At 40.9% G+C, this 15,207-nt stretch overlaps 1 protein-coding gene across 1 annotated transcript; it reads left to right on the top strand.

The window, feature by feature from the left end:
* The first annotated feature begins 14,129 nt into the window (after positions 1–14,129).
* LOC133658471 (claudin-3-like) lies at positions 14,130–15,207 on the top strand. The gene has a single exon (XM_062060546.1). It carries the CDS (start codon positions 14,222–14,224, stop codon positions 14,867–14,869), a length of 648 nt encoding a protein of 215 aa, XP_061916530.1. The 5' UTR covers positions 14,130–14,221; the 3' UTR covers positions 14,870–15,207.

Raw genomic sequence — 15,207 nt, 5'->3', positions numbered from 1 at the left:
GTTTGTAAACCAAACCCCTGTAGGGGCGTCATCCTCCCCCAGAAGATTTATTTGTGATTTTCACATACAAATATTGAAGATCTTTGCTCCTTCTCAACTCTGTGGTAATGTTATTTTCATAAAATACAACCAATAGTACATTAATGTTAAATCTTACTTGTGAAAAGTAATCCCCCGATTCCTATTTTCAACAGTCCGCTCATTTGAGCAGGAAAACGCTGAACACCAGCCCGGCATCTTTGTTTTCTACCTGTCAACTGTCAGTTTAGGCTGCTCGCCGGCTCCTCATCACCACTTCAAGATGCAAATTGCTCGCGTCACAGCAACCAATATTGCGTCTACTTATAAGATGTTTATGGTTATAACGTCAATTCAAACACGGCAATATGTTGCGTCCACTGCAGTTTGCTACCTTATTCATACTTTTTGTCAAGTGATTTTTTAAGCAGGGTTGCATGAGGTACCTATACATAACGTTACGTTAGTCAATGTATCACACACAGTAACATAACGTTAGACGGCGGTCAGCAGCACCGCGTATTTTAGCCACCTACAAAAAGACAAACATAGTCAAATAAAGGTCAGTTAAAATATATACTATATTAACAATATGTGTACATATTGCATAGGGCCCTGACATCTAAAAAGTACAACTCTGTTCATTGTTATGTTCATGTATTTGTTATGTTTTTCATGTGTACGCACACATCAACACACATACAGTATGAGATGAGATCAATGAGATAAGGTAAGAACAGAATAGAAACTGCTGTGGAACTAGTTACAATGCAATATGCCATGGAAATACAATGTTAACACTTTTGTACAAATAAGTACAGTTGCACTTGTTTTTGCAAATGTGTTTATTCTGTAAAGGAATGAGTTAAATGTTTAAAATTGTTTAAACTATTAAAATGACTGGTTAATAGTGCTATTATGAATTGCAATGTCAGTACTATTTTCTTTCCTGCTATTTCAAATGCACTTGTTTTAATAAATAAATACAGCGGTTTAAAAGCATACACAATCTGTGTAAAAATATTAGTCTGTGGTCAAAAGGACTTGAAAGGACTCAAAACTCAAAATGCAGGACTTGTGACTTGACTTGAGACTTTCCAGTCTTGACTTTGGACTTGACTCGGGACTTGCCTGTCTTGACTCGGGACTTGACTCGAGACTTGAGGGCAAAGACTTGAGACTTACTTGTGACTTGCAAAGCAATGACTTGGTCCCACCTCTGATATATACATACCTGTCTTTCTTTATGTGCTAGCTTGAAAAATGACCAATCTGGTGTTTTGGCTTGTCAAGTTGTGCGATTAATAACTGAACATTGTGCCGAGGACATCGATTAAAGTGCACTAAACAGGTATTTAGCTTATTAAATTGGTGCACAAGCTTGCCTATGGTGTACAAAAGTAGTGATAGAGTAAGCGGTCTTGCTCCTGCTCTACCTTCTTACTAACATTAATTCAGTACAGTATGAGTGATTTTTAAAATATTAGCTTCGGCCTGCTTAATGTTGCGAAAATGTTAGAGTTCAAGTAGGTTGTATTTTTACCGGAGAAAATAGAGCCGCGTACGTGTCTTGTTGTTTACCACGGCAAAGGTAAAGGGCGTCCATATTTGAGATCGACCAATTTTTTTTTTTAGAGCCGATGCCAATACTGATTATTAGTAGTCAAGGAGGCCAATAACTGATATTAGGAGCCGATTTTCATTTGCAGCAAAATTTTGCTAAACATCAATAGTATATTCGTCTGTTGACAAGGCCGTCTGAGCACGGCAGCTTAGCAGAAAGGAGGTCTGGTTATTACTAACTTACTCTGTACTTTTTTAAAATACTAAATACTAAGGATGTCCGATAATGGCTTTTTTGCCGATATCCGATATTCCGATATTGTCCAACTCTTAATTACCGATACCGAAATCAACCGATACCGATATATACAGTCGTGGAATTAACACATTATTATGCCTCATTTGGACAACCAGGTATGGTGAAGATAAGGTCCTTTTTAAAAAAAATAAAAAAATAAAATAAGATAAATAAATTAAAAACATTTTCTTGAACAAAAAAGAAAGTAAAACAATATAAAAACACTTACATAGAAACTAGTAATTAATGAAAATGATTCAAATTAACTGTTAAAGGTTAGTACTATTAGTGGACCAGCAGCACGCACAATCATGTGTGCTTACGGACTGTATCGCTTGCAGACTGTATTGATATATATTGATATATAATGTAGGAACCAGAATATTAATAACAGAAAGAAACAACCCTTTTGTGTGAATGAGTGTAAATGGGGGAGGGAGGTTTTTTGGGTTGGTGCACTAATTGTAAGTGTATCTTGTAGTTTTTATGTTGATTTAATTAAAAAAAATAAAATAAAAAAATAAAAAAACGATACCGATAATAAACAAAAACGATACCGATAACAGGCAAACTGGAAACAGCTTACAGCATACAGCACACAGGAACCAGGAAACAGCTAACAATACTCCAGCACTGACTGGAGGGCGAGGCAGGCTTAAATAGTAGCCGGCTGATTGACACCATGTATGGCCAGGCTGCCAATCAGCCGCAGGTGAGGGGAAACAGCGCTCAGGGAGACAAGCAGGAAACTGAACCAAAAATAAAAGCGCTGACAGGAAATAAAACACAAACACACAGGAAAAACTCAAACATAACCAACCTGTCAGTGACAAGCCTGACATACTGGTATCATATGTGTATATATTGTATCTGCTGATGTATTTATGTTGTAGTTGTTTGTATGTTTATATATGTGTATATATATATATATATATATATATATATATATATATATATATATATATATATATATATATATATATATATATATATATATATGTATATATATATATATATATATATATATATATGTGTATATATATATATATATATATATATATATATATATATATATATATATATATATATATATATATATATATATATATATATATATATATATATATATATATATATATATATATATATATATATATATATATATATATATATATATATATATATATATATATATATACAGTGGGGCAAAAAAGTATTTAGTCAGCCACCCATTGATTTTCAATGGGTGGCTGACTAAATACTTTTTTGCCCCACTGTATATATATATGTAAATATATATACACTACCTTTCAAAAGTTTGGGGTCACATTGAAATGTCCTTATTTTTGAAGGAAAAGCACTGTACTTTTCAATGGAGATAACTTTAAACTAGTCTTAACTTTAAAGAAATACACTCTATACATTGCTAATGTGGTAAATGACTATTCTAGCTGCAAATGTCTGGTTTTTGGTGCAATATCTACATAGGTGTATAGAGGCCCATTTCCAGAAACTATCACTCCAGTGTTCTAATGGTACAATATGTTTGCTCATTGGCTCAGAAGGCTAATTGATGATTAGAAAACCCTTGTGCAATCATGTTCACACATCTGAAAACAGTTTAGCTCGTTACAGAAGCTACAAAACTGACCTTCCTTTGAGCAGATTGAGTTTCTGGAGCATCACATTTGTGGGGTCAGTTAAACGCTCAAAATGGCCAGAAAAAGAGAACTTTCATCTGAAACTCGACAGTCTATTCTTGTTCTTAGAAATGAAGGCTATTCCACAAAATTGTTTGGGGTCACCCAAACTTTTGAACGGTAGTGTATATATATATATATATATATATATATATATATATATATATATATATATATATATATGTATATATAGATATACCTGTCAGGGTAAATAGCATCTCAAAGACCTCAACGGTGGAAGTGGCGGAGGATGACACTGCATGTCACAACGGCACTGAAGGCGGATGAAGGCTGCAACAGAGGGTGGTCTCCAGTCGTCATGGATCCATGCCACTGGATCAAGGCCCCTCTCTGCCAAGGACCGTGTGGTGGCTGCAGGCGCACCAGTCTCCCCACGCTAAAAGACGTCACGCGCAGGCGTCCTCCCGAATGGGAACCCATCCATTCTGAGGACAGTCATACTCGACTACGAGTGACTGCCGATGATGATGATGATATATATGTATGTGTGGGAAAAAATCACAAGACTATTTCATCTCTACAGGCCTGTTTCATGAGGGGTTTCCCTCAATCATCAGGAGAATCTCCTGATGAGTTAAAACATTTTCTTGAATAAAAAAGTGTCATGTCTGTTCATGTTTTTGTTTTGGCCATGTGTCTGTTTTTTGGACTCTTTTTAGTTCCTGGTTGCACTTCCTTGTTTGGTTTGGTTTCCATGGTCACCCATTAGTTTTCACCTGTCTTGTCACGCACCTGTTTCACGTTTCGAGTCACACACCTGTTTTCACTGATCATGTCACTGTTATTTAAAGCCTGTCTTTTTCTGTTGGTCTTCCTGGCGACATCACCTTCTCCACACAAATTTATGCTCTGCACCTGTTTACCCTAGTTCTTGTTTCATCTCATGCCAAGTAAGTTTTGATTTAATGTTTATAGTTTTTATGCCCAAGTGCATGTCTTTTGTTTTTCATAGTCAAGTTTTTACCTCCGCTGGGAGCGCCTTTTGTTTATACCTTTTTTGAGTTTTGTTAGTGTAGAATAAAATCATGTTTTTACCTCCACGCCATGTTTGCTTCAGTTCGTTTGCATCTCGGGAAAGCAACCCACGCAGGAAACTGCATCATAGTCCATGTTCTGACATTATGTCGCCAGCAAAAAGCTATCCCGCAAACGACTGGCAATCGATGGAGGAAGGAAAGTGGGAGGCACTAGGAGCCATGGCGGATCAAGACCTCATGTGGAGTCCAAGCGGAAAACTTATTCCGATAAGCTCCGTGTGGCCCAACGACGTTGGCAGGTCGCTCCATTCCCGGAAGCGCCGGCAAAAGCGGAAGCCATCAGGAAGAGCTTCTCCGAGCCGGCAGGATGCGTCATTCCTACAAGCTCCTCCCACTCCGGGCGAAAGCAGGCTGCTGCCAGCCCTGCTGCTCCAGGATGACGTCACGCCATCACCAGAGGATGACATCACAGCTAAAGATTTTTTTTCTTTGAACTCTTTTACTTTCGATCACCTGCCCTCAACAAAGGACTCTGTTTCTTTGATCAAACATTATCAGAACATGATTTTGGACATTAGAGCAAGTTCCTCACAGTCACCCAGTTTTCATGCCCCGCCCCCCAGGACTCAAGCCACGCCCAAGTCACAAAAAAAAAAATTTTTCACCCACTCATCCCAGGTACAAAAAGAAAGACATTTTGGACAATTTATAGGGGAGGATTTTACCCCCCTCCTGACCTCCCTCCACCCACCCCAAAAAACGGTTCCAGACAGCGGGGAGCGCGTCTGGTATCCGCTCCTTGAGGGGGGGGCTAGGGCTGAGAACGTTTCAGGTGGGGTGGCTCAGCATCACCATGCCAAGCCACAGCCTCCAGCACGGCCGCCACCACCAGTCTTTCGGCCCGCCAAGCCACAGCCTCCAACACGGCCGCCGCCACCCAGCTAGGCCACCTCCACCGAAGCCACAGCTAGCACCTGTATCAGCACCAAGTCCAAGGCTAGCTCCAGTGCTGCCGGTAGCAGCACCACGCCAAGTACCAGCACCACGCCAAGAACCAGCACCACGCCAAGTACCAGCACCACGCCAAGCACCGGTACCAGCACCACGCCAAGCTCAGGTAGCTGCTCCACGCCGCCAAGCTCAGGTAGCTGCTCCACGCCGCCAAGTGCCGCCAGTAGCTGCTCCACGCCGCCAAGTGCCGCCAGTAGCTGCTCCACGCCGCCAAGTGCCGCCAGTAGCTGCTCCACGCCGCCAAGTGCCGCCAGTAGCTGCTCCATGCCAAGACTCAAGCCAAGACCCACCAAGCCAAGACTCAAACCAAGACCCTGACCCCCGAAGCCAAGACCAAGACCCTGACCCAAGCCAAGACCCTCCAATCCGCCAAGAACCACGCCGTCAAGAACCACGCCGCCAAGTACCGCCATGCCAAGACCCCCCAAGCCGCCAAGAACCACGCCGCCAAGACCCAAACCAAGAACCACGCCGCCAAGAACCACGCCGCCAGGACCCACGCCGCCAGGACCCCCCACACCAAGACCAAGACCCACGCTGCCAAGACCAAGACCCACGCTGCCAAGACCAAGACCCACGCTGCCAAGACCATGACCCACGCTGCCAAGACCAAGACCCACGCCAAGACCAAGACCCACGCCAAGACCAAGACCAAGACCCCCACGCCAAGACCAAGACCCCCGCCAAGACAAAGACCCTCGCCAAGACCCTCCAAGCAGCCAAGACCCTCCAAGCGGCCAAGACCAAGCTTCGCCGCCCGAAGTGCCACGCCAAGCTTCGCCGCCTGCTTCGTCTGCTGCACCCGCACCTGCGGCTTCAACGCCTGCAATGACGACGACGCGCCTGCCTCCTCGCCTGCCACGGTTGTGGCCACTACCTGGTCGTCCGCCACGCCAAGTGTTCCCACCTCTTCGTCGGCCACGCATGTGGCCCTTCCCGGGTCGCCCGCCTCGCCTGTGGTGGCGGCGTTCCACTCGCCGCCGCCACATGACTATGCCTCAGTGGATTCGGGGCCACTTGGCCTGGCGACCCACCGCCATGTCCCCCTCCCGCCCTCCCATGACTCTTGATCCTGTTTTGTGTTTTGTTTTTTGGACATCTGGGATCTGTCCGTAAGGGGGGGGTTCTGTCATGTCTGTTCATGTTTTTGTTTTGGCCATGTGTCTGTTTTTTGGACTCTTTTTAGTTCCTGGTTGCACTTCCTTGTTTGGTTTGGTTTTCATGGTCACCCATTAGTTTTCACCTGTCTTGTCACGCACCTGTTTCACGTTTCGAGTCACACACCTGTTTTCACTGATCATGTCACTGTTATTTAAAGCCTGTCTTTTTCTGTTGGTCTTCCTGGCGACATCACCTTCTCCACACAAATTTATGCTCTGCACCTGTTTACCCTAGTTCTTGTTTCATCTCATGCCAAGTAAGTTTTGATTTAATGTTTATAGTTTTTATGCCCAAGTGCATGTCTTTTGTTTTTCATAGTCAAGTTTTTACCTCCGCTCGGAGCGCCTTTTGTTTTTACCTTTTTTGAGTTTTGTTAGTGTACAATAAAATCATGTTTTTACCTCCACGCCATGTTTGCTTCAGTTCGTTTGCATCTCGGGAAAGCAACCCACGCAGGAAACTGCATCATAGTCCATGTTCTGACAAAAAGAAAGTAAAACAATATAAAAACAGTTACATCGAAACTAGTAATTAATGAAAATGAGTCAAATTAACTGTTAAAGGTTAGGACTATTAGTGGACCAGCAGCACGCACAATCATGTGTGCTTACGGACTGTATCCCTTGCAGACTGTATTGATATATATTGATATATAATGTAGGAACCAGAATATTAATAACAGAAAGAAACAACCCTTTTGTGTAGATGAAAACCCCTCATGAAACAGGCCTATAGAGATGAAATAGTCTTGTGATTTTTCCCACACATACATATTACGCTCTACCACGGTATCGAGCACTATTTTTTTTGGATAATCTAATTAAGACATATATATATATATATATATATTATTATGATTGAATTTTGTCTTTGTCAACATTTTGTCTCATTTTTATTTGTCAACTATAGTGTCAATGAATTTCGTCATTGTTTTAATCAACCTGCATTTGTTTTGATTAGTTATCGTCCTATTATAGTCAGGGGAAATAGGTTGTTGACGATAACTAAGACAAACATCTTTAGTCAGCAACATTTACACTGGTTTGGCTCGTTTAACTATACGCCACCTTCTAACTTCACGTGTGACAGAAGGCTAAAGCGGGATATTCATATTAAAATGGTGAAACGGGTGCAAAAATAAACAGAGGCTTCGCTACACGTGCACGAACAGCCGTCCCGCTGACTGTTTGCTCCGAGATAACAAGAACGTCCGTCTGCTTTGTCTGCTTACTGACAAAGGACCTGTTTCATGGTCGAGGGAAGGGAGGAGGGGCACTATAGGAACCAAACATCAGACACCAAGGTAGGGAAGGGAGGGGGGGGGGTATATCTAGGGAGATGGTCATTAGTCCAAAGAATTTCAAGGGCATCCCGCAGACAGACAGCGATTAAAGGCCATAGAACACTGTTGGCAGGTGAAAGCTCCAAAGTTCCCCTGTGAAACTGGAGAAAACATTCGACCTTCCATGACTTCGAAACAAATCGAAAATTAAATGTGTCGCCTTCAAATTCATTTGTGGATAAATGATGTCATCGCTCTTGTTTTTCCAAACAAAAACCAACATGCGCGAGACTTTTTCCCCATTGTGCATGTGTAGGAAACAGAGGAATGTGGAATTGTAACTGCATATAAAGTCTCTAGAAACACTAAATAACGCCATATTTTTTATTTTGCCATATAATGTACATGTTTCACACTCCCAACTAAAAACTAATCTACAAAACCCAAAACCAGTGAAGTTGGCACGTTGTGTAAATCCTAAATAAAAACAGAATACAATGATTTGCAAATCCTTTTCAACTTATATTCAATTGAATAGACTGCTAAGACAAGATATTTAATGTTCGAACTAAGAAACGTAATTTTTTTTTGCAAATAATCATTAACTTAGAATTTAATGGCAGCAACACATTGCAAAAAAGGTGGCACAGGGGCATGTTCACCACTGTGTTACATGGCCTTTCCTTTTAACAACACTCAGTAAACGTTTGGGAACTGAGGAGACACATTTTTGAAGCTTTTCAGGTGGAATTATTTCCCATTCTTGCTTGATGTACAGCTTAAGTTGTTCAGCAGTTGGGGTATTTTAGGCTTCATATTACGCCACACATTTTCAATGGGAGACAGGTCTGGACTACAGGCAGGCCAGTCTAGTACCCGTACTCTTTTACTATGAATCCACGCTGTTGTAACACGTGGCTTGGCATTGTCTTGCTGAAATAAGAAGGGCTTTGATTGATTGATTGAAGCTTTTATTAACCTTGTAGATTGTTATAGTAAAAATAGATTAAGCTTTGTCAGTGTGCCGTGTGTTACCTAGTTTCCCCTAGGGCAGGGGTGTCCAAACTTTTTCCACTGAGGGCCGCACACTGAAAAATCAGAGCAAGCGGGGGCCATTTTGATATTTTTTTATTTTAAAAACCAATACAATATATGTATAAAAAATATACATTAAGGCCTCCACTCAGGCTTGATCCTGGGGACCCCAAAGGGTTTTGGTCCAAAAAATATTTAAAATGTGTCATTATTCAGTATTATTATCTCTAGATCAACATTAGGTCTATCTGTCAATATAACGTTTTTAAAGATTTAAGTCGTATGCTCGTTTTGTCAAAGAAAACCTTGTTTTTTTATCGAAAAAAAACACAAAATATGCAATATTTTCACCCAATAAAATTTTTAAGAGGAATATTTCAGATTATATAATAATTGGAGCCTTAAAAAGGTCAATAAGTTATAACACCATTGATTTTAATTCATTATTATTTTTTGAGCAATGACACTTAAAACAAATCACACAAAAATTATTGGGGAACCAAAAGGGTCCTACTCATTAAAGTGTTAAAAAATAAATTATACATTTTTTTACTGTTTACTTTTAACACAATAATCTCGAGATCAACTTCAGATCTATCCGTCAATTATACGTTGTGTTGTTGTTTATGTTTTTTGTTTGTTCGTTTTAGGCCCTTCTTTTTTTTTTTAAAAAAAAAGCTACATTTTTTATATGGCAAACATAAAATATGCAACATTTTCCCCAAAACATATCTCACAGTGCAATATTTAATGTGACGTAATTGGAGCCTTGGATAGGTCAATAATTCATAATAACATTGATTTTGATTCATTATTATTTTTTAAAGAAAGAAACAGCCTGCATGGCAGCTTTGTGTTATTAGAGTAAACATTGCAACATGTTCTTGTTACATTTCACCTGTTTGCTCTTTCATACCACTTTTTATGTTTTTAATTTTTTTAATCGTATTTTAAAATGGGCCGCGGGGCCATTAAAATATGACCTACGGGCCGCAAATGGCCCCCGGGCCGCACTTTGGACATCCCTGCCCTAGGGCAACAACATCAATATATGTTTGATGAAACGTGATTATATGCATGGGTGTATGTATGCATATGTGCTTGTATATGTACAGTATGTTAGACTTAGACATAGACTTCCTTTTATTGTCATTCAAATTTTAACTTTACAGTACAGATAAGAACACAATTTTGTTGCATTAGCTCGTTGTAGTGCAGGTTAAAAGAGCATTAAGGTGGGATATACTGTAAATAGATTACTGTACAGATAAATATATTACACTTTTGCATATGCATCCACGTTTATGGATGTATGTTATATTGTCTTTATATTCCAGCGAGTTAATCCATTTGTGGGGGGGGGGGAATTGAGGGGATTATTATGATGCGTTCAAGAGTCTTATGGCAGAAGAAGCTGTTACAGAACCTGGAGGTTCTGCTACGGAGGCTGCGGAACCTCTTTCTAGAGTCCAGCAGTGAAAACAGACCTTGGTGGCGGTGGGAGGAGTCTCTACAGATTTTCTGAGCCCTGGTCAGGCATTTGGCTTTTTTACGATTTCCTGTATGTACAATATGTGTGTATGTATAATAGACGATACGTTTAACAATTTTTATTTCTACGGTCTACATATTTTAACACACATAACGTAGGATTCTCTTTCCATCTTGTGTCTTTGCAGCCTGAGCACCAATCTTTTTTCACAGATGTGTGCGTAACTGTCAGTTTGGACGTACTAAATAAAAAGCTAAACAGCACTGGCAAAACGGTGATGATAAATCACACGGCGTGTGCGGTATGATATATTTGCATCTTCTAGTCTGGTATGGCGGGTGTTCTGAAGAGTTTTTATTTGGCATATTCACGGCAACTGGCACACTAAATGGGTTTGGCTCCTTAGCAATCCACTTTTGCACACGTTCAGCAGATCCGCTTGGCGCGTGCTATCAGGTTCGCACGTGTTTTAGTACACGCAAACCTTTAGTGAATCAGGCCCTTAGGTCAGTGTTTTTTAACGATTTATTGATTGATTGAGACTTTTATTAGTAGATTTCACAGTACAGTACATATTCTGTACAATTGACCACTAAATGGTAACACCCCAATAAGTTTTTCAACTTGTTTAAATCGGGGTCCACGTCCACGACTGTGCCACGGCACACTAATGTACCGTGAGATATTGTTTGGTATGCTGTGGGACATTATGTCATTTCACCTAATTGGGTTAAAATATTTTATGCAAACCAGTAATTATACTCCACAAATAATGTGCCGTTGTTGAGTGTAAATTAACCTGGAGGTTCTGAAAATGACATCATTTCTGTGATAACGAACCCTGGCCGCAGTTCTGTTAGGTACTCATCTGGACTGTGGAACCATTGGCACACATGTTTGTATGTCAGAAACTGACATTTGGGCTTTATGTTTTATTGTTTTTATGTTTTATTGTTTTGTTTTTAATGTTTTATTGTTTTCTTTTTAATGTTTTGTATTCTAATAATAATAATATATTTTACTTGTAAAAAGCACTTTACGTTGAGCAAGTAACCTCAAAGTGCCACAGTGTTAAAAAAAATAAAAGGAGAAAAAAAAAATAGTAATAATAATAATAAAAGATCATACAAATAAATAAAATATAAAACTAGAAACAGCCCTATAGCTAGAACCAGCATACATATCTATAAAAATCTATAAAAAGGCTTTTTTAAAAAGATGGGTTTTTAAGCCTTTTTTAAAAGCATCCACAGTCTGTGGTTCCCTCAGGTGGTCAGGGAGAGCGTTTCACAGACTGGGAGCAGCGGAGCAGAAAGCCCGATCTCCCATAGTCCGTAGCTTTGTCCTTGGAGGTTGGAGGAGGTTAGCCTGTTTGGAGCGGAGGTGTCGTGTGGAGGATTTGGGGGTGAGCAGTTCTTTAAGGTAGACGGGGGCATTTCCATGGAGGCACTGGTGAGTTAGTAAGGAGATTTTAAATTCAATCCTGAGTGGAACAGGAAGCCAGTGAAGGGATTTGAGAGTTTGTGTGATGTGGTCATATTTCAGCACTCTCATCCGGATCCTAGCAGCACTATTTGTAGTTATCTGTACTATTCTGTTTTTATATGTTTAATGGATCTTAAGGTCTGCAATAAAGATAAAAAAAAAGGGGTATATTGTCTAGAGCTCGGCATATCAGTAGGTGGCAGCAGGTAGCTAATTGCTTTGTAGATGTCGGGAACATGGTTTGTCATGATCACAATGTGCGGGAGGCAGCATGCAGGAAAAAAGGTATCTAACGCTTAAACCAAAAATAAACAAAAGGCAAGTGCTGCTAAGAAAAGGCATTGATGCTTAGGGATGGCTATGCAAAATGAAACTAAAACTGAACTGGCTGCAAAGTAAACAAAAACAGAATGCTGGACGACAGCAAAGACTTACAGCGTGTGGAGCAGACGGCGTCCACAAAGTACATCCGTACATGACATGACAATCAACACCAAAATAGGAGCGCAAGACAAGAACTAAAACACTAAACAGGAAAACACCAAAAACCTCCAAATAAGTCACGGCGTGATGTGACAGGTCATGACAGTACACCTACTTTGAGACAAGCGCTATAGTGATGCATGCTTGGTTATGGTTTGAATTCATATCCAACAATTGCGAGAACGACTTTTTACTGTCGATATCGGCTGCTGAGTTTCATTTTTGAATGTTTTCTGCTGGTGGTGTGCCTCTGGATTTTTTCAATCAAAAAAATGTGCCTTGGTTCAGAAAAGGTTGAAAAACACTGCCTTAGGAGTTACCAAGTGCAATAGTCCAGTAGTTGACAACAATTGTGACTCTAAAACAGGGGTATCCAAAGTGCGGCCCGGGGGCCATTTGCGGCCTACAGGTAATTTTTTAACGGCCCTACGGCACATTCTAAAAATACGATAAAAAAAAATAAAAAACATAAAAAGTAGCATAAAAGAGTAAACAGGTGACAATAAAATGTTGCTATGTTGACTCTAATAACACTAAGCTGTCATGCAGGCTGTTTCTTTCTTTAAAACATAACAATGAATCAAAAACAATGTTATAATGAATTATTGACCTATTCAAGGCTCCAATTAGGTCACATTAAATATTCCACTTTGAGATATTTTTTGGGGAAAATGTTGCATATTTTGTGTTTGCCATATAAAAAACTATGTTGGTTTTTTTTTTTAAAGAAGGGCCTAAAATGAACAAACAAGGAACATAATAAACAACAATACAAGTTATAATTGACGGATAGATCTGAAGTTGATCTCGAGACTATTGTGTTAACAGTTTTTTAAAAAATTACGATTTATTTTTTAACACTTTACTGAGCAGGACCCTTTTGGATACCCAATCATTTTAGTGGGACTTTTTTTTTTTTTTAAGTGTCATTGCTCAAAAAATAATAATAAATTAAAATCAATGTTGTTATGAGTTATGTTATGAGCTCCAATTATTTTATAATCTGAAATGTTCCACTTTAAAATTTTATTGGGGGAAAATATTTCATATTTTGTGTTTTTTCCATAAAAAACTGGGTTTTCTTTGACAAAAAGGGCATACAACTTAAATCTAAAAAAAAAAACAACGTTATATTGACAGATATACCTAATGTTGATCTAGATATTTAAACTTTGAATAATAATAATAATAATAATAATACTAAATAATGACATTTTAAAATTTTTTTTTTAACCTAAACCCTTTGGAGTCCCTGGTATCAAGCCTGAGTGGAGGCCTAAATGTATATTTTTTATACATAAATTGTATTGGTTTTTAAAATAAAAAATATCAAAATGGCCCCCGCTTGCTTTGATTTTTCAGTGTGCGGCCCTCAGTGGAAAAAGTTTGGACACCCCTGCTCTAAATGGTTGTTGCATTTGCCATCCCTCAAAAAAAGGCCTCACTGTGGCCCATTGTGAAGCTGCTCATGAAAGCTGAGAGTCTCTCCATGTCCTTCCTCCTCCTTTTTCTGGTGATGTCAGCTCCTCCAAGGACTCCTCCCATCCACCTGGTGCCGCTTTATAAAGCATGGTGCTCCCATCCAGGCTACACACACACGCAGCGCCGTCACCCATGCGCAGGCTGCAAACCTCCAAAGTGCCCGACTCGCCTCAGCCGTGACACCCGTGGAGCGTCGGCAGAAGGAGACGGAAGATGTCTGCGGGCTTGGAGTTGATCGGCATCTCCCTGTGCATCCTGGGATGGATTATCGCCATCGTGGCGTGCGCCCTCCCCATGTGGCGGGTGACGGCCTTCATCGGCAGCAACATCGTGACGGCGCAGATCATCTGGGAAGGCCTGTGGATGACCTGCGTGGTCCAGAGCACGGGGCAGATGCAGTGCAAGGTCTACGACTCCATGCTGGCGCTCTCCCAGGACCTGCAGTCGGCCCGCGCCCTCACCGTCATCTCCATCTTGTTGGCCATCTTGGCCGTGCTCGTCGCCATCACCGGCGCCAAGTGCACCAACTGCATCGAAGACGAGGCCTCCAAGGCTAAGGTGATGATCATCTCCGGGGTCTTCTTCATCGTCTCGGGGTTCATGCAACTCATCCCCGTGTCCTGGTCCGCCAACACTATCATCAGGGACTTCTACAACCCCCTGCTGACCGACGCCCAGAGGCGGGAGCTGGGCGCCGCGCTTTACATCGGCTGGGCGGCTGCCGCCCTCCTGCTTCTCGGCGGCGGGCTCCTCTGCTGCTCCTGCCCGCCACGCGAGGCCAGGTACAACAACTCCAGGATGGCGTACTCGGCCTCGCGATCCGCAGGCGGTCCGGGGCTGGAGAGGAAGGACTATGTGTGAGCGTGGACCCGGAAAAAGACAGTTTCCTTCCAGAATAACACGAGACTCCGCCATGAAGGAAGCCTTTTATTTTGTCTCGAAAGGAAGGAAACAGAAGCCGTGTTTATTTCCTTCAATCACGTAATTGACTGAACATTTTCACCCCGCTTCCAAAAACACACCTAATTTTCATCGACAGCATGACGTCATCTCAAGAGGAGGTGTAAAAAAACCCGGAGAGCTACTTTTTTCTAATAACAACAATAATAAAAGAACAAATAATAACACCTCATTGTTCACTGATATCAACCCACACTTTGTGTACTGTCTATAACTTTTTCAATAAACGTCATCTTTCA

This window comes from Entelurus aequoreus, linkage group LG10 (assembly GCF_033978785.1).
Source record: "Entelurus aequoreus isolate RoL-2023_Sb linkage group LG10, RoL_Eaeq_v1.1, whole genome shotgun sequence".
NCBI lineage: Eukaryota > Metazoa > Chordata > Actinopteri > Syngnathiformes > Syngnathidae > Entelurus > Entelurus aequoreus.
This window is presented reverse-complemented; position numbering and strand designations above follow the sequence as displayed.